This window comes from Pristiophorus japonicus, chromosome 21, assembly GCF_044704955.1.
Source record: "Pristiophorus japonicus isolate sPriJap1 chromosome 21, sPriJap1.hap1, whole genome shotgun sequence".
In the NCBI taxonomy this organism is placed as follows: domain Eukaryota; kingdom Metazoa; phylum Chordata; class Chondrichthyes; family Pristiophoridae; genus Pristiophorus; species Pristiophorus japonicus.
This window is the reverse complement of record NC_091997.1, coordinates 24,439,338-24,464,529: the sequence shown is the minus strand read 5'-3', so window position 1 is coordinate 24,464,529 and position 25,192 is coordinate 24,439,338. Positions and strand designations below refer to the sequence as shown.

The window sequence follows — 25,192 nt, the reverse complement described above, 5'->3', positions numbered from 1 at the left end:
TAACTCAGAACAACAACATATCTTTAGTACAGTTTGATGTCAACCAATTCAACCTACAAGAATGTTGCTCATAGATCTTCCTCCATTCACTGCACTATAAAAGCCTCATTACTCTCTCAAGCAGCCTGGCCAGCAAAAAAGAATCTAAAGACACCACATTTTAACCTTTTCCTAGAAAGCATATGGGTGCGATTGGATTACTAGTCCATTAACATAACCAGAGGTCTGGACTAATGATCTAGCAAATGAGAGTTCAAATACCACCATGGTAGTTTGAGAATTTGAATCCAGTTTAAAAAAAAAAGGAACAGAAAAAAAAAGCTCAGTAAAAATGATCATGAAGCTGTTAAGATTGCTGTAAAAATTCAACTGGTTCAACTAATGGCCTACATGTGTCTCTTAGTTGTTGACTCTTAAGTGCGCTTTGAAGCAACCTAGCAAGCCACTCAGTTGTATTGTATTGCTACAGTGGTTTAAGGCAGCGGTTCACCACCTTCTCAAGGGCAATTAAGGATAGGCTATGCTTGCCGGCCTTGCCAGTGGCTGCTACTTCCTAAAAAATAATTTTAAAAAATGATAGAGGAGTTGCTAGGATGGGAGACCATTGGTGAAAGATGCTCAAATTCAAAGAATGAGGATATACTACAAGCAAATATAATTTCTTTCTTCATTCTTGGCATCTACAGAAGACTGTCCAATCAACAGGAGCAGGATGGGCGTTCTTACTTAGGGTTGACATGCTCGCTGCAAGTACTCACACTTGCTAGAGCGAAGCAATAATATTTTGTACTAGTGTGTGAACTACACTATGTTGTAACTTTAGATACTCTTAATGAAACCTCATTTCAATTTAGTCCAGTAGGCAGAAATGAATATCATGGTGTGTCCCTTGGTCAAGCCTAAAGCTTTCTTACCTTGATGGATTATATCAACAGCTTCTTTTAAAATTATTTTAGCCATATTTCACAGAATACGAGCCACTAATGATTGTCAAGACATCTGAAGGGAGTTAGTACAATTAAATTAAAAGATTGCTACTCTATGAACATTATAATTAAAATGACATTCCAAACTGTATTTATAAAGGTGGGTAAAGGTCAGATAACCATCTTTTGAGATGAAACAGAGAAACTACTTTGGGCAGAAACCTAAATGAGGCCTTAGAACTGCACAATTATCAGACCAAATCAAGTAGGACTATTCATTCATTAGTGCTTGGAACTCATTGACTTGAGCCAAAACCAGAGTACCAAAGTCAGAGAGAGAAATTTAAGTCTGCAACAAAGGGAGTTCAATGATGGGCCAGAAGGGCAAGGGGAGGTTTGTTTCCATGTCCTTTTCATATAATGAGAAATGAAATGTCAGTCCTCAAAAGATCCAGAGGGAATGATGTGTCACCCCTTGGTTTCCTGTACCAACAAATAATCAGAACATTCTGACAGAGGCAACTAAGGCCCCCACCATCCCATCTTTCTTGATGTATCAAGCTACTGTCATTAATCTTCCCAGAGATGCACTGACTCCATTAGAGTCTACAGAATAGTTCAGATTTCACAAAAGCAACCAAAATGAAGAGGAAGCTGTTTCCATATATTGTTGCTCTCAACCATCTGATTACTCATTATACTTATTATGAGTCTGAAACCTTTTAAAACAATGCTCTGCAAGACTTTTGTTTCTGGGCTGAGGAGCAGAAAAAGGTTTGCCTTTTAAATCTGGTTGTGAATTGCTCTGCTATGGCAATGGTTCAGAATACATAGGGACTATCAAAAAACAAATTGGCATTAATGCACATAAAATAAATTACTGCGCCAAGACAGAGAACATGAATACAGAGGCATCCTCAGATGCAACTTCTACAGATGAAGCTGTAAATTGGCATAAAGCGTGTTTAAAGATGGATACTGTACCACAAAGAATTTTAAAGCTTAAATCCAATTACATCCGGATACTAAACTAGTTTTCCATAAGGCCTGACATGAACCATATGTCGTTAGGGAGACTGTGGAACAAGAGCATGAAACACTGGAAAAAAGCAGCATTATTTCAAAGATTGAACAATGTGTCTGAGTTACAAAAATCCAGTAAATCCACACAAACGTGTTGGGATTACAAAATGACAGTAAACCAGAGCTTATAGGATGAACTTCATGCTCTTAAGGGGCGATATTCATTTCAGTGGAGGATATATAAGGCAACATGAAACGTATTGCGAGCAGAAAGACAACCCATTTGAAAATTAAGACCTTTAGCCTTATTTTGTAGAGAGACTATTTATGAGTAGCTGTGAGTTGGGAGCAAATGGCAACAATGTCACATGTATACCGAGCCAATTACTGTGGGACTTTCATGAAGTACATTCTGAAATGTGCCATATGAAGGAATGGCCAGATGTTATCTCTAGTGGCCTGGTTTTGATAAGGACATGGAGGAAAATAACATTGAATTGAAAGGCCTGCATGGTTTTATGGAACTCACCACTAGTGGCACCTTTGTATCTCTTGAAGTGGCCCAATAGAGTTTGGTAAAGCATTCAAATAGATTTTTTAGAGAAGAATCAACTAGTCGTATTCGTAGATAACCAAAGTGAGAGTGTTTTTCCCATGTCCCAAAATTCCTCAGAATTTATTTCCTATGAAATACCAAAGGAAGCCATCTCTGACAATAGATCACAGTTCAGTGTCGCTGCATGTGCTACCTTAGAATACCAATAGAATTAAACATCTTCTGTCACTTCTCCTCCCCCAAACCATCTTGCTTCAAGTGGGGTTGTAGAAAAATCTGTGCAAACATTTAAACAAACACTCCCTAAACAAATACATGCTACACCCATTGAAAAATTTCAAAACAGGAACAGATTGCTCAGCATAACATGGGAGACGGCAAGATTTACCTAACCTGGGATAAGTCCACGATATTCTGGTTGAACCTCCAGTCCAGAAACTGATGATTCAGTTGTCCAAGCAGTTACCTCAGGCACTGCCAGTGCAGTAATACTTGGATAGGATCTTATCCAGAGTGATTTGTCACCAGCACTTGAAAGAACTGAGGAACTCAAGAATGGAAGGAGTTATTCAATGCAAGTACGGAAATCCACACAAAGATTGAACTTAAATAGAATAATGCTGCATGTACAAGTTTAAGGAGAACCGGAGCGGGGGGGGGGGGGGGGGGTGAAGGAGTGTAATTAATTGATAAACAAAAAACTGGGTAAGGATTATTGCCATTTTGTTAGTAGAAATAGTTTGATTTAGAAGTGTTGGAGCAAGTATTGGTGGATAAAGACTAGTACCTGTAATACTAAAACCCTTGTTGTCTTTCAGAGCTGTTGCCTGTGTTCATTCTGTTTGAAGCAGCTCACACAATTATCACAGATATTACATCTACCTCCACTATTGGGAAATCACAGATGTCCAAAATTGTGAAGTTACTATATTTCACACAATGTTTAAAACTGGTAGCCTGTCTGCATTTTCTCAATGGAAGTTAAACAAAAACTAATAAAGCTAATGCATAAAAAATGATCTTTCTGTAGATCAGAAAACACAAATATGGATCCTTGTATTGGGAACAAGGTGTGTATATAACATGAAATGGACGCAGCTCTATGACATCTGTGGCATCAAAATGCGTCATCAAAATATCTTTCTTACAATTTGTTTTGCATAAAACTCTGTACTCCTGAATCATGGAGGGTACTGGAAGATTGCAGAGATATGCGCCACGGTCATCTGCAGTTGTGCCTGTTTTAAAAATTGTGGTTTACATGCAGAATATAACATCTTCTCCACTAACACTTTTTGAATAAATGTGCTGAATATTTGTAAAACTGAATTTTATGTATATAACAGCTACAAGAACAAAAATATAATTATTACAACGCTTAATGACATACATTTGTATCTTACAATTGTTTCTAAAAATTCTACACAGACATTTAAAAACTTTTTTTTAGTAAAATGAAAGACATTTGTATTAACAGGACTTCTCCATAATGCTTCATATGAACAGGTTAGGCTAGAACATGATCTAGTCTTAACTATTAGCTTCAGAAAAATCCTTGCAGCACAGTGATAATATGTAATGCTCTTATGTCTCAAGAGATTGAGATTATTTAATTTAGTAGATTAAATTTCCTCAGAATATTTAATCAATGCAATAGAAATAAGCATATTTTCTTAATGCAAAAGGAATTGTCCAAGATAAAAAAGCATATCTTATCAGATATGAAATGACAAAACTGGATACATCTGAATTCATTAAAAGTGATAAAACCTTAGTTCACTGTACAGTTTAGGTGTCTTACACAATGGAATTATTAGTTAAAAATTGATTTCCTGTATTGTGGGCTAGTTATATAACTGCAATAAGTACATTAAAGTTTAGTAAAATAATATTTGTAGTTCACCATGATTGCTCGGTCTTTGTTTTGTTGTTTAGTGCACAGTTAATAGGAGTATCGCCAAACCTTCGGCACAGCTAAAAGGAAAATAAAAATATCGAGGTCTCAGTGGTGGTGGCTTCCACCTGCTGCAGTGTTTTTTTCAGAAAGATGGTGCAGGAAAGTGCTCTCGTTTTGGCATCTGTGATTCACCACTTCAGCATTGAAAAGGGCCGGTGGTGGAGGAAGGTGTGCAACAGCCGGAATTGAAAGCGTATGATGATGGGGGTGAAGATGTAGATGGGAAAGTGGGTGCGGCATTGGCCGAGGAGGAAGTGAGCTGAGAGAGCTTATGGTGACTGGTGGAAGTGGGGAAGTGGGTGTGGTGGCGACAGAGGCAGTGGTAGTAGTGGGTGGGAAGTGGACAGGGCTGGTGACCCGGAAACACTTCTCTTTGTGGGCTTTCAACATGTTGGAGAACCGGAATCGTTGGCCACAAACGTCGCAGGGGTATGGTTTCTCCCCAGTGTGGGTTCTGCGATGGCGCTTCATATTTGGTCGACTTGTGAAACTTTTGCCACAGATTTCACAGATGAATGGCTTTTCCCCTGAAAAGAAAGAGAGTTTGGTTACACAAATAAGCAACAACATAAGCAATTTACAATTAATTTTGACTTACTAAAATGTCATCTTTTAGAATCAGTACAGGGTTTGTATTGTTTCCCAAATAGTGACAAGACGGCATTCACTTGAAATGATATCAGACTCTAAAGAGGATTACTGTAACTCGTTACAACAAATAATCAGCAGATCTAACAGAATCCTCATAATATGAGCAATAGTTGTCCCAGTGGAATACCTTTCGCAACCAATAAGAATGTGGTGTTTATCTACCTGAATAGAACATCTGAATTAACATTTTGTGGGGCCTACAGTTTTGTCTTGAATTCATAATTTAGTTTTTGCTGCTCTTTGTAGCTTATAATCAAGATTTTACAATTCTACAGGATATGGTTTTGAAGATATGGATTTCAATATTTTGGTATTTTGCATGTTGTGCAAGGCACTGCTCGATGTATGGTTGGCTTTGCGTCACCAGGGACTAGTGCTGACTACTTTTCCCCCTCTCAAGAGAGATTAACCTGCAAATATAATCTGCAATAAAACAAGCATACTCTGTAAGGGACTGGTTATCTTCATTACAATATCAGAAAAAAGAGACAAATATCTGTCATTAGATTAAGAGACTATGATACCATGTAATTAAAAACAAATATTTGTTTTCATTACCAGCTTGCTACTTTGCTATTGAGATCCTGGCCATAAACAACAGTTCAGTTACTTGCCTTTCATCTACTACGAAGTGAAATACAGACAAGTAGCAGTATATGTGTGCTGGATTACATTTTTCCCTCTCTACATGAGCAAAGTTTTATTTTAATTGGCTTTTTAAAAAAAAAACACAATTAAAATGGATTTCATTATCCCCAAATAATTCAGATTATACTGAGGTCTGAATTTGATTCTGCTCACATCTCTAGTTGCTACATAATGTCATTGTTTTCTCCTGATAGAATAATCCACAGATGTCATTATATTCCATGATTCTAATTTGAATAAGCCCATGGGACCTAATCTGTCCACCTGAATAGGCAGACAATATTTTGGCTTTAACATCTCATCAGAAAAATAGCATCTCTGACAATGCAACACTTTCCAAATGGGTGCTTAAATCCTGGACTGGGGGCTTGAACCCACAACCTTTTTGATGGAAAGGTTTCATGTGTCCTTGCCATGTCACTGGCACATAAACTGTTTATGACCAATATGAATACTCGTGTGAGAGCAAAGACAAAGCAACAGGAAAATTTCATTTTTTATAAAACCAATTATTGTATTTTTGTTCTTTTTGGTAAGAGCTGAGCTAACACATACAAAAATATGACAAAAGGTTTGTGTTCTGTTTATTTAGAATTTGTTGCATTCTCCAAGTTTTCAGTTTCTTACATTCAGACAAAGAATTGAAGTTTATATCCAGCTTTTAAGTAGTACAGATTAATTCTTTCTCCTATACAAAATTGGGGTCTAAAATGATAGGCAGCATATGTAATAAAATTTAAATTCCTCTCGTTTTCATGACCTTTGAAGAAAACACTTAAGATTGCACTCTCTAAGTTAGCCAATAATATCCTTGAAACTATATGTATAAATAGTTGTGAATTAAACAGTACTGCTTCAGTAAAAGCCATTTATCTCAGCATTGTACATATATTATTTGTAACCTGAAAGGATGCTGAAAATCAAAATAAGTAAATCACACTTTGGAGAGAAACTGAGGTAAAGCACTGGCTGACATTCACAAGTGAAAAGCATGTGTTCACCAATAAAAGGATGCTACTTTAATTTAGAACTTTTCCTTTCAATTCTTTCGCTATACTTTATAGTGTTTGTACATAGGAAAAGAGCGAGGAAAGACCATCAAGTCCATTGGATGCTTGCACTTTCCACGAAATCAAGCGTCACCAGTAATGCCAGCTCCCGGGGAGTCAAAAAAAAACTATGGCTAACTTCAAGAAAATTTGAGAAATTCCAATGAGATTCCATAAGGCAAATCAAATAAGTTCCAGGAAACCATAATTATCCTCAACAAATTTCAAGGTGAAATTACCTGGCCCATACACCCCACTATGTTCGAGTGCCCTCCTTAACCAATTTACAGAACATCTGTTTATCAGAGGCAGCCCAATTTGAAACAACAAATAGCTTTCAGACTGCCACAGTGGAAAATACAAGTTACGAACTACTCTGCATCAATATATTTGCTGACATTTATTGACTTTCTAATATTCTGTTTTCCCGTGGCATGGAACTTGAGTAATTTAAAATAAACTCCAGTTTGTACCAACAGATTTTCTTGTCCTTATGAGAGCATAATTTCTTAAGCAAAAAATACAGCTACAGCACTGCGTTTAAATTTCACCATCAGTAAAGGATTATCAATTTCTTTTGCTTGCAATGCATTTTTAGGCAAACTGCATCAGCAAATTCCACTTGTGTACAACTGTATAGAATTTTAACTCAAATGAAATCAAATTATATTTCACAAGCCTTAGTTCTTGATAAAGTTAGAGCACATCTACAGCATGAGCCAGAATACATACACAATACAAACAAAATTAGATAACTCTCATGACACAAATCAGACGTCATTTTGCCAAAGTGGTTATGCTTGGGAGAAACCAGTTCCCCATTGAAAAGCTCACTTAGTGCATTTGTTGTCTATTGCAAATGTCAGTAAGCGCACATTGAAATAAGAACTTTGGTTAGAAATACAAATTAAAATTTAGGGGATCACAGAGCGATGCTCTTACCAGTGTGAGTCTTCATATGCTCATCAAAATACTGTTTCATGTTGAAGTCCTTGCCACACCACTGGCACATAAACTGTTTATGACCAATATGAATACTCATGTGAGAGCGAAGCTGGTACTTGTACTGAAATCGTTCATCGCAGTTCTGAAATGAAAAGATGAATTTACTGATATTTGAATATTTTGCATTGTATAACTGATGAATCAGAATTTCAATTTTGTGGCGCCTTCAAAAATGATAGCATTCTGCTGTAAACAGTCGATAATTCAGGAAGTCATTTTTTTGAGATGTTTTCTCAGCTTCACAAATTAATACTTCAGTCATGATATTACAAATTTTTAATATTTTAAAGACAAACACTTATTTCAGTTATCCATGTAACATGTATACATTTAGGGGCCGAAATTGCCCTCCGCCAGCTACCGATTTTGAAGGGTTCCATCCGCCCCAGTGCATGGGGCGGACAATCCGGAGAAATTCAGGTCTGTGTGTTTTTTTTTTTGGAGCGGGGTGGAAGTGGTCTCATCATCGCGGCGGAAATTGCAGTCGGGTCCAAGTAGCCGCCACTAGTGGGGCAGAAGTGGGGGCGGGTCGGAGTGGCCAATACTCCAAGTCATCAGCACCGCACTGATAACGTTCTTGCGCTGGCGCGTCACAATGTTGCTCCCCTTCAGTTAAAGGAGAGGTACACTGCGAACTCTGCTGCTACTTTAGTGGCAAACACTGGGCCACCTGGCAGTCGGCCAACAATAAAAAATAAAATGAAGTCACTGGCAGTGACACCTCCCATTTAAGGGCAGCCGTGCCACCCAGTCACCAAAACGGTACCAACAGAAAAAGCTGTTGGGGGCACCGATTGGCGGCGGAGCCACTCCTGCGTGGCGATTTCTGAAAGGGGGTCGCTGCGGCTGGAAAACGGGCGGGGCGGACCCCTACACCGCTCCAAAAATATAGGAGGGCAATATACAAAATGGCAGCTTCTCTGCGGACAGTCCGCACAGACCCATGGCCGCCGCTTTCAGGCGACCACGAACCTTATACAAAAGGGCAATTTTGGCCACTTAATGTCCAGCTGTTAGTATTAAACTGAACAAGTTATTTTGGTTACAGAATTAAATTATAAATTTAATACATTTGGTTATATATAAAGAAGAGCAAGAAATTAAATTATGAAAGTGCAACAGGCAATAAATTTCTTCCATGCAGCAAACAAGTTTATAGTTTTGAAACTAAATATATCTCCATGGGAGAAGAAAGGTTTTAGAATGCATGTCCAGAACCAAGTTTAATTTTATTTTTGGACTGCAGCCATATGGAAACCCAAGTCAAAAAACACGCAATAGGATCAGATAAACATGGTAAGTTATCAATTCATAACATTTTAAATAAAAACAGTCAATATATTAACTTACCTCACATTTGAAAGGCTTCTCTCCTGAATGTTGAAGAGAATGGACCTTCAATGACATACTGCGCTTGAAAGACTTCCCGCATGTTTCACAGGTGAATGGCATGTCCTTTGTATGTGCTGAAACAACAAATGCCTAAATGCTACAAAGCACGATAGAAAAGGCATTTCATTGACAGTTTTGTATCATCTTTATAGTACACAGTTGCAACAACAACAAAAAAAATCACAATAATTTAGTAAACACAATACAATTAAGCTAAATATTTACTAATTTAGAAGGATCAAACCCATCGAGTTATTCTGAAATCAAACATGAATCCCAAGAAAATTGTACACAAAAGTTTGCTGATATAGTTCTTTAAACCAGGATTTATTTTTACATATGTTACATTTATATTATGGTTTTATATCATTGGCCCAAATGGATGAAAATTGTGATCGCAATATTCAAACAACTGCCTGTGCTCAAATTAGTTGTTTTTGTGTTGCTGGTGGCGCTATAGAATCCATACCACAATACAAATTGATTCCACAGCAGTGACAGCCCCAGCATAGTACTAGACCACTTATTCTTGAAGGGGGCATGAGGTACAGTGTTATTTTTGGCTGAGTGATTTAGAGAAGCATATTATCTACATGCCCATTGGGTTATCCTCAACATCTACACTTGTTTTCCTCTTTGCTCAATGAAGATAAAGCAGAAAACCTTGCCCTGTGAAGATGAAAAGAAAGGAAACACTTGCATTTATATAGTGCCCGTCATAACCTCAGGACATTCCAAAGCGCTTCACAGCCAATGATGTACTTTTTTGAATTGTAGTCACTGTTGTAATGCAAGAAACACAGCAGCCAATTTGCACACAGCAAGATTCCACAAACAGCAATGTAATAATGATCAAATAATCAGTATTTTTTGTGATGTTGATTGAGGGATAATACTAAATAATACCAAATCTGCAGATTCTTGCCCTCAGACCAGAGGGCAGAACACTTATCATGTACTCTCTCAAGGGCAATTAGGGAGGGGCAATAAATGCTGGCCTTGCCAGTAACGCCCACATTCCATGAATTAATATTTTAAAAAATGTTTTCATTTCCATTGAGCGGAGATCAAGGCGAGTGCAGATGTTGGGGATATCCCAGTGGGGATGTGGATTATGTTCTTCTCTATCACTCAACCAAGCAAAAGATCAACCAGGATGGTCAGAAGAAACTCTTTGGCTGACCCCATACTCTGTCAAATGTTCTTTGGGTACTGGTTTCCTATGCCGAGATAGGATCTTAAGTACAACTGTGACTGTTGCACAATTTACAGTGTTGCTGATATTCGATATAACCTGTATGCTTGGTCATGGGTGGCTTCAGAGAGGGATTACAGGGTGTCCACTGGTACACTCGAGGCAGTGGGAAGCACAGGATGTTACTTGCATCATAGATGATGAGGATAAGGTTATAGTTTAGTTCATTTTATTTTTGACCAACATTTAGTTGGAATGGACCATCTGTGATAATGTTATTAGAGGTGCCCTCCTCGAGGGGGGCACTTGCAGCAATGTTGTTTAGATGACACTAGTGCCATCCTTTTGGTCTATTTCAAAATAGTCCCATATGCTTAGTCTATTTTAAGAATAGATATCGATAAACTCTGTTAGTTCAAACCTTGTTCCCTTTTACCAGATTTTTGAGGAAAACAATGTAACCTGCCTCAATTTGCATAGAATTTGGTGTCAATATTGCAGCAGTCATGTCAATGACTGTGAACGGACTATTGTGTTTTACACAACATTTATAGCTTTTGGTAGATGTTAGTGCGCTAACCTATAGAGGCACTTCATTCATTTTGATGCAGGTGATAGGTGATGCATTGTATGCATTGTGCAAGTGTTACATCAAGGCAGTTAAAAAGAGTCGAGGGCCCAGGGGCAGCACAGGTCAACCCACATTGCGATGTGTGCGTGCACTAGGTCCGTACAGCAGAGGTGGTCTCCAATCGTCAGGGTTAACCCTAACCACTGGATAAAGACCTAACTCCGTTAAGCCAGTGTAGCAGCTGATGTGCAATGGCCACCCCATGTTAAAAAAATCCACGCACAGGCATCTTTCACCCCTTCAATTGGAGTTCAGGACTGGAATATCGGATCCTTCATTGAAACACCTGTGAAAGCAAGTCATCCTCGTTTGAGGGACCACCTATAATGTGATAATGTATGGGTCAGTACCATCAAGTAAATAAAGAGAAACTGTTTCCAATGACAGAAGAATCAATAACCAGAGGGCACAGAGTTAAGCTGATTGGCAAACGAACCAGAGACATGAGGAAAAACCTTTTTCCGCAACAAGTGGTTAGGATTTGGAATGCACTGCCTGATAGAGTGATAGGATGGTGGATACAGATTCAATAGTAGCCTTTGAAGAGAAAAAAAATGCAGGAATGTTGCGAAAGAGCAGGGGAAATGGAACTAACTCGAATGCTCTTTGAAAGAGCCACCGCGGACTTGATGGGCTGAATGGCCTTCTTTTGTGCTGTTTTATTCTAATGATTACAACAAACACACACTGTGCTGTGTAAAGTTCTAACTTGTCCCTTAAATGCTAATTCATTGATTTTTTTTGTTTGCCTGCTTTATTTGCTTTCTGTTTGGCCATCCATGGGAGTGGCTTTTAAACTCAAGTCGGTGAGGGGTTCTCAGGAGTCATAACCACCAAGAGGTTGTGGGAATATCCTCAAAGCAGAATGAGCGACGAGGCAGTATGGGGGGGAGGGGGGAGCGGTCGCTGCAAATGAGTAAGAATCATGCCTTGAACAATTATGGACAAGGGGGTAAGCTGGTATTGGATGTTACGAACATTTGAAGATTTATGTTCAGTGCAGGCAGGTTGTTATCTCCTACAATGTGTTTCTGCAGCTTAGACTTAAGAAATAGTCCCGAGTGTCTTAGGACAGGAATGTCCAGGTATATGGCAACACTTTCCTCTGCAATTCCTCAGTTAGTTACAATTCAGCACCTTGAACTTCAGATTGTACACTCTGATAAGGCACAAACAATAAAGTGATCATGAGTTTGCTGTCTGAAGTTTTGAAAGCTGTAAATAAAATAGAGTACTGCACTTTGGTCACTTTCTTCATTGGCATTGTGCAAGTTCCATTTCAGCTTACGCCATCATTACTGGAAGACAAATTGCATGCACTGTGTCCTTTTGTATGATTTTGGACAAGGCTCCATATTTGCAAGGATCTCCCACACAGAAAAATGTGAAAGCGTTGTTATGGAGCATAGATTGGTCGCTGATGTTCACAACACACCTGCTTGAAGAGCAAATAGCTGGAGGAAAAACAAGCTAACGAAAATAGTGCAGGTACATGGGAACCCTATGCTGCAGGAGTAGGAAATCAGGTGTGGCACCACCTATCAGCAATGTCACAATTTATTTTCACCTCCAGCTAGGTTATATTTCTTATGGGGTGCAAAATGAAGAATGCAGCTCGATGCAAATATAGCTAAATAATTAAAATTACCGTTATTTTTTGGGAGCTACTAATCAGGTTATGTATGAGATTAAATGCTATAATTAAATCAACAGAAAGGATATGGTAGCATAGTCTTTACACAAATACCTGCAACATAAAGCCAAAATTTGGGCCTTGAAATTAATATGGACACTTAACATACATAATTTCTACAACGCCCTGTATTTATATATAGCGCCTTTAATGTAGTGAAACATCCAAGGCACTTTACAGGAGTATTAGGAGGCAAAAACATTTCTAGACCTTAAATCATTAAAATTTGAATCAAGAGATTCATTGATCAAGTGAAAAAAGCCAGCGTGACAGTCACAGAACAACATTTGAGGAAAAGAAAAGCATTCCTGAGCTTTAGGCTCTTACTCAGTACAGCAACACTATTACAAAATAGATCATGCTTATCTGAGGAAAGAACATCCCAAGTGGACCATGGAAAGCCCGACAACATCGTGTACCTAAACTTCCAAAATGCTTTTGACAAAGCCCCTCCTGAATGGCTTTAAGTCAAGCTCACAGCAGTGGAGATTAGTGTAAATTCTGAGAATAGAAAAGGAAATTGTTCAAAGGTAGAAAGCAACATGTTACGTTGGTGGGTAGGGACGTTCTGAGCAGGGTGCCCCCTGATGTTGGGAACACTACTGTTTCTCAGTTGCATACATGACGCAGTGCTGGATTTTCGCCGACTTTGCAACCGGGGTTTTCGCCACGATTTGACCCTCCGCGGCGAAAGTCCAGTTGGCGGGATCCTCGGTGACCTCTTTGCGACAGCGCTTCCGCGTACCACCGGGGCGAGGAGTGCTGACATGCAATGCTGCGGATTGCGTTTGCGTCGCACTTTTGGCACTCTCGGGACCCGTACGCCATGCCCAGAATACAGACAGGGTCAAACCTGTCGGTACACCGGCCCTGGACTAAAGTTGCCAAAACTGGTGGTTTGCGCTGCGAATCCTCATGCAACGCCGACTTTACTGACCTAAAGGCCGAAAGTTAGGCCTAAAAATGGTAGCGCAGCGAAAACTGTAATTTTGGCATAAAACTACTATTTTTGCTGAAAACGAAAATCTAGCCACTCGTCTCCATAACTCAAAGCGGTCAAATTGTTGATACCAAACTGGTAGTGGCAGAAAATCAGAGAAAGCAGTTCAAAAATTAGAATGGGTTGGACAAAATAAGTATCTGGGCAGAAGAAATGTAACACATACAAATGCAAAGTACTGCACATAAGATGGATAAATAAGCAACACATGTACTCAATAAGTGGTGTTGAAATAACCAAGAATGATGTGGAAAGAGACTTAGGAGCCTTACTGGACTCTATGCTAAACATGCCCCACCAATCCAAAGCGGCAATGAACAAAGCCAAAAGAATATTGAACTGCATAGCCAAAACAGTTGAATACAGGTCAGAGAAAGTCATGATCAAACTGTACAGTGCTCTGGTCACACTGCACCTCAAGTACTGCATCCAGTTCTGGTAACTGAGATACACGGGAGAGAGGGGTACATCAGATAGTAAACAATATGAAAAAGGTAAACATTGCATATTACTTTAAATTAAATTGCGAGGTATACAACACAGGTTAAAACTAATAAAAGCTAACTTTAGTACGGATAAAGAAGTTCTTCTTCACACACAGATTGTAATGGACCAGGACAGAGTTGTGATGGGAAAACCCCGGATACGTTTAAGAAACAACTAGATGCAGTATTGGGTGCACGATGTTTTAAAAAAAAAAGAAAATAAAGTGTTTTCAGGATGTGGATGACACTGGCAAGTTTGCATTTATTGCCTATCCTTAGCTGTGCTTCTCCTTAAACTACTGCAGTCCTTAGTGCTCCCATAAAAAGGTGTTAGGTAGGGAATTCCAGGATATTAACCCAGCAATGATGCTATACAGGTATTACCAAGTCAGGACAGTGTGGAACTTGGAAGTGTTTACACGCGTACAAAATTCCTGCTCTTGTCTTATTTGGTGGCATGGGAGAGAAAACCTTAGTGAGTTGCTGCAGTGTGCCCTGTAGATCGTACGTACTACAGCTACAGTGCACCAGTGATGAAGGGGCTGGTTACGGAATCCTGTGGCAGGGGAACCGATCAAGCGAACTACTGTGTCCAGGATGGTGTCGAGCTTCTTGAGTGTTGGTGGGACTACATTCATCTGGGCGAATGATAGAACATTCCATCTCACTCCTAACTTGAGCCTTGTAGCTAATGGAGAGGCTTTGAGGGGTCACCAAGCAGAGGACCCAGCCTTTGCCTTGCTCTTGTAGCCAGTGTCGAGATATCTGATTGTAGTTACGCTTCTAGTCAATGGTGACCCTCCAAGATGTTGATGGTGGAGGATTCAACAATGGTGGGGCTTCCTCTTGTTCGAGATGGTCACCATAAAATCTGGATGGATGAACTAATATGGATCAAATGATCTTCTCATTTGTCATTATCTTATGGTCTTGAATAGTTATCACTTATGACTACACATGATGGTACACAGGGTGCCCCTTGTACTCGAACTTTTGAGGAAACTGCACTAAAAGACTGGAGATGTATTGGGAAGTTAAGCTCAATGGCTTTATAATAACTAGGGCAAAACAATTCCTGAACATTCGGTGCACATCCAAAATTCACGTGGAATGATAACACATTAATTTAATAGGCATTTGTTCAAGCTATTAACTGCATTATATATATTCTTCTGTAATTTACCATCCAAAATAAACTCTTATCCTGTGCTTTCCTGTCTGGCATAAAAATAAAAATAAAAAAGGGAAGGTGGCTCAACCGTGGCTATCAAGGGAAATCAGGGATAGTATTAAAGCCAAGGAAGTGGCATACAAATTGGCCAGAAATAGCAGCGAACCTGGGGACTGGGAGAAATTTAGAACTCAGCAGAGAAGGACAAAGGGTTTGATTAGGGCAGGGAAAATGGAGTACGAGAAGAAGCTTGCAGGGAACATTAAGACGGATTGCAAAAGTTTCTATAGATATGTAAAGAGAAAAAGGTTAGTAAAGACAAACGTAGGTCCCCTGCAGTCAGAATCAGGGGAAGTCATAACGGGGAACAAAGAAATGGCGGACCAATTGAACAAGTACTTTGGTTCGGTATTCACGAAGGAGGACACGAACAACCTTCCGGTTATAAAAGGGGTCGGGGGGTCTAGTAAGGAGGAGGAACTGAGGGAAATCCTTATTAGCCGGGAAATTGTGTTGGGGAAATTAATAGGATTGAAGGCCAATAAATCCCCAGGGCCTGATGGACTGCATCCCAGAGTACTTAAGGAGGTGGCCTTGGAAATAGTGGATGCGTTGACAGTCATTTTCCAACATTCCATTGACTCTGGATCAGTTCCTATAGAGTGGAGGATAGCCAATGTAACCCCACTTTTTAAAAAAGGAGGGAGAGAGAAAACAGGGAATTACAGACCGGTCAGCCTGACATCGGTAGTGGGTAAAATGATGGAATCAATTATTAAGGATGTCATAGCAGTGCATTTGGAAAGAGGTGACATGATAGGTCCAAGTCAGCATGGATTTGTGAAAGGGAAATCATGCTTGACAAATCTTCTGGAATTTTTTGAGGATGTTTCCAGTAGAGTGGACAAGGGAGAACCAGTTGATGTGGTATATTTGGACTTTCAGAAGGCGTTCGACAAGGTCCCACACAAGAGATTGATGTGCAAAGTTAGAGCACATGGGATTGGGGGCAGTGTACTGACATGGATTGAGAACTGGTTATCAGACAGGAAGCAAAGAGTAGGAGTAAATGGGTACTTTTCAGAATGGCAGGCAGTGACTAGTGGGGGTACCGCAAGGTTCTGTGCTGGGGCCCCAGCTGTTTACACTGTACATTAATGATTTAGATGAGGGGATTAAATGTAGTATCTCCAAATTTGCGGATGACACTAAGTTGGGTGGCAGTGTGAGCTGCGAGGAGGATGCTGTGAGGCTGCAGAGCGACTTGGATAGGTTAGGTGAGTGGGCAAATGCATGGCTGATGAAGTATAATGTGGATAAATGTGAGGTTATCCACTTTGGTGGTAAAAACAGAGAGACAGACTATTATCTGAATGGTGACAGATTAGGAAAAGGGCAGGTGCAAAGAGACCTGGGTGTCATGGTACATCAGTCATTGAAGGTTGGCATGCAGGTGCAGCAGGCGGTTAAGAAAGCAAATGGCATGTTGGCCTTCATAGCAAGGGGATTTGAGTATAGGGGCAGGGAGGTGTTGCTACAGTTGTACAGGGCATTGGTGAGGCCACACCTGGAGTATTGTGTACAGTTTTGGTCTCCTAACCTGAGGAAGGACATTCTTGCTATTGAGGGAGTGCAGCGAAGGTTCACCAGACTGATTCCCGGGATGGCGGGACTGACCTATCAAGAAAGACTGGATCAACTGGGCCTGTATTCACTGGAGTTCAGAAGAATGAGAGGGGACCTCATAGAAACATTTAAAATTCTGACGGGGTTAGACAGGTTAGATGCAGGAAGAATGTTCCCAATGTTGGGGAAGTCCAGAACCAGAGGTCACAGTCTAAGGATAAGGGGTAAGCCATTTAGGACCGAGATGCGGAGGAACTTCTTCACCCAGAGAGTGGTGAACCTGTGGAATTCTCTACCACAGAAAGTTGTTGAGGCCAATTCACTAAATATATTCAAAAAGGAGTTAGATGAGGTCCTTACTACTAGGGGGATCAAGGGGTATGGCGAGAAAGCAGGAATGGGATACTGAAGTTGAATGTTCAGCCATGAACTCATTGAATGGCGGTGCAGGCTAGAAGGGCCGAATGGCCTACTCCTGCACCTATTTTCTATGTTTCTATGTTTAACCAATGTATCAAATTTATGGTAATAGTAGATTGCAAGGTAGTAATCTATCATTCATTCAGCACACTATGTTAAGTGACCTCTTGCCTTTGAGTGCATTTATTGTATTTTTCTTTTAAAATTACTTCTTTATGCTAAGAACATTAAGAGAGTTTCATCTTCTCTCTTGATTTAGGCATATTAGGAAGCATTTTATTTTTCTTTATTAATATAATCATATTTTCAACTCACCAACCATGTGTTTTCGAACATGAGCCATTGTGTAGAACTTCTTCTCACAAATCTCACAGGAGAATTTCTTTTCAGCAAAGCCATGAACAACTTTGATGTGCTCGTGCAGAGACCACAGCTTCTTGAAACTTTTTCCACAGGATACACACTGAGGGAAAATAGGAGCATTTTAGGCATTCTACATAATACATGATGTATCTGGTAGCTGAAACATGGCTTGGAATATACTGCATTGAATGCCATTCTCTCTTCCTCTCCTAAAGACAGTGACTCATCCTGGGGTACAATTCCAAAGGCATGGACATCCTTCTGGCACTTCACCCAAGTGACCATTGAGGTTACTTGGTTACTCCCCAAATATATTTTCAGCCAGAGGGAGATGATAGCTGCTACGGGCACTCTTAATAATAGACCCGGAGCAAGAAATGCTTTCAATGTTGCCCTATAACTAGCCACTAGTAGAGGCAGAAAAACAGTTCTCTCCAGTAACGCTCCCACCCTCGGGAAGCTCAGTTAAAATCCAGAACTCATTGGTACAAACTGATTACACTTTGCTACGGACATATTTAATATACAACCAAATATAATTCTGGCCATACAATGGAACAATGTCCATTCTAAGCAAGTGTGAGGTCATGCACAGAGACAAATCTGAATATTTTCTTAATGGTGAGAGATTAGGAGCTATTGCGGAGCAAAGGAATTTGGTGTCTAGGTACACAATCACTGAAAACTAGTGCACGGGTACAAAAAGCAACTAAAAGAAAAAAAGCAAATGGAATGTTGGCCTTTATCTCAAGGGAATACATAGGGGAGACAGTTATGCATCAGTTATCCATCTTGAATACTGTCCCTGCCTAAACCTCTCTATCCCTCTTTCCTCCTTCAAGACGCACCTTAAATCATACCTCTTTGACCAAGCTTTTGGTCACCTGCGCTAATTTCTACTTATGCGGCACGGTGTCAAATTTTTTATCTCATAATAACTCCTGTGAAGAGCCTTGGGATGTTTCACTACGTTAAAGTCGCTATATAAATACAAGTTGTTATTGTATTCAGCTTCGAGCACTGCATCGCATGAAGGATATAATGGCCTTAGAGGGGGTAGAGCACAGACTCCAAAATGATACCAGGGCTTAACAAGTTAAATTATGAGGACAGGTTGCATTCTCTTGAGTTTGAGAGGTTGAGGGGTGATCTAATTGAAGTGTTTAAAATGATTTTTAAAAGTATTTGATAGAATAGATACAGAAAACCCACTTCTTCTGGTGGCGAAAATCCAGATCAAAGGGACACAATCATAAAATTAGAGCAAGACCATTCAGGAGTGAAATCAGGAAGCACATTTTCACACAAAGGGGAGTAGAAATCTTGAATTCTCACCCCCAAAAAGCTGTGGATGCTGGATAAATGGTGTTGAGGTACAGATCAGCCATCATCTAATTGAGTGTCAGAAAAGACTTGAGGGACCGAATGGCCTACTCCTGTTCCTATTTTCTAAAGTGAGCCCTCATTTTCCACCAAGTGAAGTGGCCCAATTAGTAAGTTATGTGATGGAGAATATACTTCCATGGATCAATTAACAACTTACATTTATATAGCACATTTAACGTAGCAAAACATCCCAAGGCACTGAACAAAAGTGATATCAATAAAAACATTTTTGACGCTGAGCTACAGAAAGCGCTATCAGGACAGATGACCAAAAGCTTGATCAAAAAGGTAGGTTTTAAGGAGCATCTTAAAAGGAGGAGAGAGGGGTAGAGAGGCGTAGGGAGGGAATTCCTGAGCTTAAGGAACCTGAAAGCACGGTCACCAATGGTGGAGTGATTCGTCAGAAATATGCAAGAGACCAGAATTGGAGGAGTGCAGAGATCTCGAAAGCTTGTAGGGCAAGAGGAGGTTACAGAGATAGGGATTACGACAGGTACTAGGTCATGTCATGTATTTTGAGTTCGGTGTAAACCTGAATTCACTGTTTACACAAATTTTTGATACCTTTGATACCTTAAATACACCGCATATTTGATACTTTAACTTTAGGTTTTATCAGTTGGGTCTCGGACATGTGGAAACCCAATGCTGTTTCAGTCTCCAAACCAAGCTACTGAGAAGTCTACACCCACCTGAAGGGTTTCCATTTGCTCAGTGTGCAGTTCCAAAACTTATTCCCAATTACATAGTCCTGGATAGTTTAGGTGCAGGTTGACAAGATTTAGGATTCCCAAGTGTAGCCAAAGGTACAGCTGGAGTTTAACCAGTTAAAACTGCACATCACACCAGAGCAGATCACTGGTAGGTTTCCTGCTGCTTGCCCAGCTTTGGTCACCCTACCCATTAGGCGAAATGTACCCCAGCCTTCAATCAACAGATTATATTTGTCAGCAAAGCAGAAACATGGAGTTCTGTGGACCAGTCCAGCTCAGGTATCAAATTACCAAGTTTTACGTACAGGATTGACTTGGTTCAGAACTTCCATTGTCAGGTGGGTCACCTCTGAGCCACTCAACCCTGCCATAGTTACTAGTTACTAGGATAGGATAGTTACTAGTCAGCTGTTGGACAACTGAAACAGGGACAGCAGGTACCAAAGCTCATCATGAACACATGAGAAAACAGCACAGCTCAGCATTCAATGCAAGTCCACAGTATGTATACACCCTTTACTCATGGAAACTAATATCTACAGAGATTTCATTATTCAGAAAAGACATACAAGCATTTTATAAAGGATAGTTTTCTCATGAGAATATTGAAGCTTTTGGTACAGCGAAGCACAAACATGTGGAACCATGTGCATTGGGAGAGGTATTTCATTGAAGTCTATTTAATTAGTTCAGCAAGGTCCAGGTCGGTGATTGGAGCGTGGGCAGATGCAGCAGGAGCGGCGAGGTTGGGGCGAAAGAGCTGTGAGTGACTGTGGAGGGATGTGAGCAGGACGCAGGGGAGGCGTGAGTTCGGGGCCAGGGGCAGCACGGGCCAGCCCACACTGCGATATGTGCGCGCACTTGGTCCGTGCAGCAGAGCAGGTCTCCAGTTGTCTTGAGTAATCTTTGCCACTGGACCAAGACCGAGCTCTGTCAAGCCCATGGCTGGTGTGCAAGAACATAATAATTAGGAACAGGAGTAGGCCATCTAGCCCCTCGAGCCTGCTCCGCCATTCAAAAAGATCATGGCTGATCTGGCCGTGGACTCAGCTCCACTTACCCGCCCGCTCCCCATAACCCTTAATTCCCTTATTGGTTAAAAATCTATCTATCTGTGATTTGAATACATTCAATGAGCTAGCCTCAACTGCTTCCTTGGGCAGAGAATTCCACAGATTCACAACCCTCAGAGAAGAAATTCCTTCTCAACTCGGTTTTAAATTGGCTCCCCCGTATTTTGAGGCTGTGCCCCCAAGTTCTAGTCTCCACTACCAATGGAAACCACCTCTCTGCCTCTATCTTGTCTATCCCTTTCATTATTTTAAATGTTTCTATAAGATCACCCCTCATCCTTCTGAACTCCAACGAGTAAAGACCCAGTCTATTCAATCTATCATCATAAGGTAACCCCCTCATCGCCGGAATCAGCCTAGTGAATCGACTCTGTACCCCCTCCAAAGCTAGTATATCCTTCCTAAAGTAAGGTGACCAAAACTGCACGCAGTACTCCAGACGCGGCCTCACCAATACCCTGTACAGTTGCAGCAGGACCTCCCTGCTTTTGTACTCCATCCCTTTCGCAATGAAGGCCAACATTCCATTCGCCTTCCTGATTACCTGCTGCACCTGCAAACTAACTTTTTGGGATTCATCCAAAAAGAGTTTCATGTACAAGGACCCCCAGGTCCCTCTGCACCGCAGCATGTTAAAAAAAATCCACGCACAAAATTCAGGATGTAGTTCGGTTCTTCATTCGAAACACTTGTGAACTCATCCTTTTTTTTGGCGTGGAAGTAAATCATCCTTGTTTCGAGGGACTGTATGATGATGATGATTTAATTAGTTGGATTCCTGTGCCATCTGCAGGAAATATGCAGTAACTGCAGAGTTACTCCAAACTTAAGGCAAAATATTGTATCATATTTTATCTCACCAATATGAGAATTGAATTACTCAAGCTTCAGAGACCATTTCGTGAACAGTTAAAAATATATGCAACAATACATTTTGGTCTAACTGGAGATTAATATAGCAGTTTTCATATTCAAAAACACTGCAAATACAAAATGTCAGCATGTCAAGTACTTCAACAATCAGAAGCTAACTCCATATTCCTTTTTGTACAACAGTTGATAAAATACAACATTTGCCATAGAAAATTAAATTTACCTTCATATTGTGATATTCCATTCTGCAGTGAAAGTTCATTTACAGAATTATTTGCAACAACATTTTTGAGCGATAAGGGAGTGAAGGGTTATGGGGAGCGGGCAGGGAAATGGAGCTGAGTCCATGATCAAATCATCCATGACCTTATTGAATGGCGGAGCAGGCTCGAGGGGCCAAATGGGCTACTTCTGCTCCTACGTCTTATGTTCTTCTGTTCTTAAAATAATGATCAGGAATTTAAAAAATTCACTTGAAAATGATGCACAAGCAGTTAACAAAAATGAAAACTGCTATTTTAGAGATGTATTTACTTTTTTCTGTGCTCATAATTCTGTGAACACACAATCTAGCCTGATACTCCAGTGGAGTACTATGGGAACCTTGCATTGCTGGGTTGTATTGTTCCATCGATGAGACGAGAACCCTGCATTATTGGGATATGTTCAATCAAGGACTTGTCCATCTGTTCTGTGATCATTAGAGAGCCTATGACTCTATTTGAAGAACAGCAAGGCGTTCTCCTGGTGTTCTGGCCAATATTCCTCCCTCAATCATTACCAACAAAAATAGATGTCCTGGTTACTCATCTCATGTGTGAGATCTTGCTGTAATTGTAACATTTCTCGTTCCTCAATCCTTATGGCCTCTGTGTACGAAATTTAAAATCTGAACTAAGTGGTCAGTTTTGTGCTGTTAGTCTGCACAGTGAGAACTAGTTTTAGAGCGCCCAAGCTCATTTCATGTAGGGGCCTTTACAGCCAGGAGACAGAAAACAGGTAGGTGTTCTTTCTTTTAGATCGGACTGAGTTCAAAGCTAGGTACTAAACTGCTGTTGCTAGAGCTTGGGTTAGGGTCATTGTCCTGAAACGTTAACGGTTTCTCTCGCCACAGATAGAGTATTTCCACATTTTTTGTTTTTGAAATTATACTTTCTTCTGGTTTTGCACACCTGTTTACTTGTAACTACAATTTTTGCATAAAATTAGTGTAAAGTTGGAAATATGCCCTGTACTTACAATTTTTTTTAAATGTCCAAGACCCTAATCAGAATAAATCTTAAAAAACTGGAAAAGCCTCTTAGCGCCTCAAGTTCGTGCAAGGCTAGCGCCAATTAAAGCTAGCCTGCACTTCTTAAAGCAGCCTGCACCTCTTAAAGCGGAGGTACATTCTAGCTTCAGCAGGTGGTGGAAGTGGCTGGGAAACAGACTGTGGAGCAAGAGAACTGTGTGATTGCGCAACATGGCACAAGGAGAGTTCCCAGATTTTCAGACACAGCCTTGGTGCAGGAAGTGCTAAGGAGGGGAGAGAGGTGTCCCCTATCCACAGGGGCTAAGTAGCCTGGCAAACAAACTGTGAAGGCATTGGGACCACATAGCTATCACTGTCAATGTGAGCAGTGTAGCCCCGGGGACCTGGATGCGGTGCCGCAAGAGGTTTAATGACCACACGCACGAGTGGTCAAGGTCAGTGAATTCATCTTCAAATGGTACATCCTTACAACTAAACCACGAGGATCACACATTGCTCAATTCACCATCACCACTCACCAACCAACAATCTCTATCAATCACAAGTTATATGCCTAATATTCATAGCTTCATCTCAACCTCACACACTTAGCACTGCTGCAAGCCTCATACCCACATCTCTCAGATTGCACACATTGCCAGCTATTCAATCATGACAGCCACATCAGCCAAACACAGTGAACCACACTCACGGACATATTTCTCTCTTTCTTGCAGGACAAGGTGGCACATAACAGGAGGCAGCTGCAGCGGAGGGGGGGCAGGTGTGCCCCCATGTCCTGACCCTGCTCAAGGAAATGGTGCTTGCCAAAACTGGAGTGGCCGTGACTGTGGCAGTGGCCAGCGACGGCGCTGAAAGATGACTGTATGCTAACATCTAATCCTCCTGCTCACATCTCACTTCCCCCTCATCCCACAATATCTTCTGACTCACAAGCTGCAGCTGGTGCAAGCATGCACCTCTCACTTCCCCTCATCCCACTCACTACAACCCTACCCTTGTGCCTTATCCCCGCCCCCTCCCCCTCACTACAACCCTATCCTTGTGCTTTTCCCATATCAGAGACTCAAGAAATCCAGCCTGGCTAGCTAATGGTGCAAGAGGAGTGAAGAAGCAGCAACACAGCCACTCGATCTGACACTCGCAGCCACCAGCTCAGATACTGGCACTGCGCAGACTTGAGGATAGCTCAGAGGCAGGATCTGCACATGGTGAGTCACCGGACACGGGTGGGCAGCAGCCAGGGCAGGGGGAAAGAGTAGCATGTGTGCCAGCTCCCTGGATGGTGTGGTCGCATGCGAGTTCTGCTGCACAGGGCTCAGATGAGGACTTCGATTGGGGCGGCCTACAGAAGAATGCTGATGGGTATTCCAGAAAGCCTGAATGCAATGTCAAAGAGCATGGTGGAGTCCGGCACCAACTCGGCACAGGCTTTTGTGCAGTGTGAAGCCCATAATTTCCAGTGTGAAAGGGGTGGGCAGACCATTAGCATATTTGTGGACCCAACCATCATGCAGCATCTGATGGCCAATGTCTCAGCTTCCATTACAGCACAAGCAGCATCCACCTAAAGTCTGAGTGCTGCAATGGAAGCTCAAACTGAAGTCATGCAAACTCAGCTTGCTGCCACACAAGCTCAGACTGCTGCCATCATGGCTGGGTTTACCAGTGTTGAAAGGGGTTAGCAGGGTGTCAAAGCAGTCCTGCAATCTGTTCTCCAGCAGATTACTAGGATTGTTGAGAAGTTGCCCCGGGAGAGTGGCAGTGGCTCAGTGGAGGACGAAGCTGCTGTCCTCTCAGGAAGACAGCATACGTCCTTCTACCACTGCCACTCCGCCAGCTCACTTGCTGCTGCTCATACCGAAGTTGTGCAGTCCGAAGCCAGGTCCACTAGAGCTGCTCGAGGTCATCTAGAAAGGCCTTCTGCGGTCAGCAATCTTCCACCAGCCATGCTGCAGCGACTGGCGGTAGCACTGTGTAGGAGCGCAAGGACAGGCAAAAGCACACTGAAGACAGGCACTGAGGGAATGCACAAGGATTATTAGTTGACTTTTGATTGAAATATTCTAATGATGTGATTCATAAAACTGGTTTGGAATGTTTG

At 41.2% G+C, this 25,192-nt stretch overlaps 1 protein-coding gene across 1 annotated transcript in view; it reads right to left on the bottom strand.

Moving 5' to 3' along the window:
• Window positions 1-3,216: 3,216 nt before the first annotated feature.
• LOC139233868 (zinc finger protein 652-like) overlaps window positions 3,217-25,192 on the bottom strand; it is a 91,296-nt gene continuing 69,320 nt past the window's right edge. The window contains 4 exon segments of the mRNA XM_070864483.1: window positions 3,217-4,989; window positions 7,753-7,897; window positions 9,166-9,281; window positions 17,744-17,891. Coding sequence (XP_070720584.1) covers window positions 4,508-4,989; window positions 7,753-7,897; window positions 9,166-9,281; window positions 17,744-17,891 — 891 coding nt within the window. The 3' untranslated portion in view covers window positions 3,217-4,507.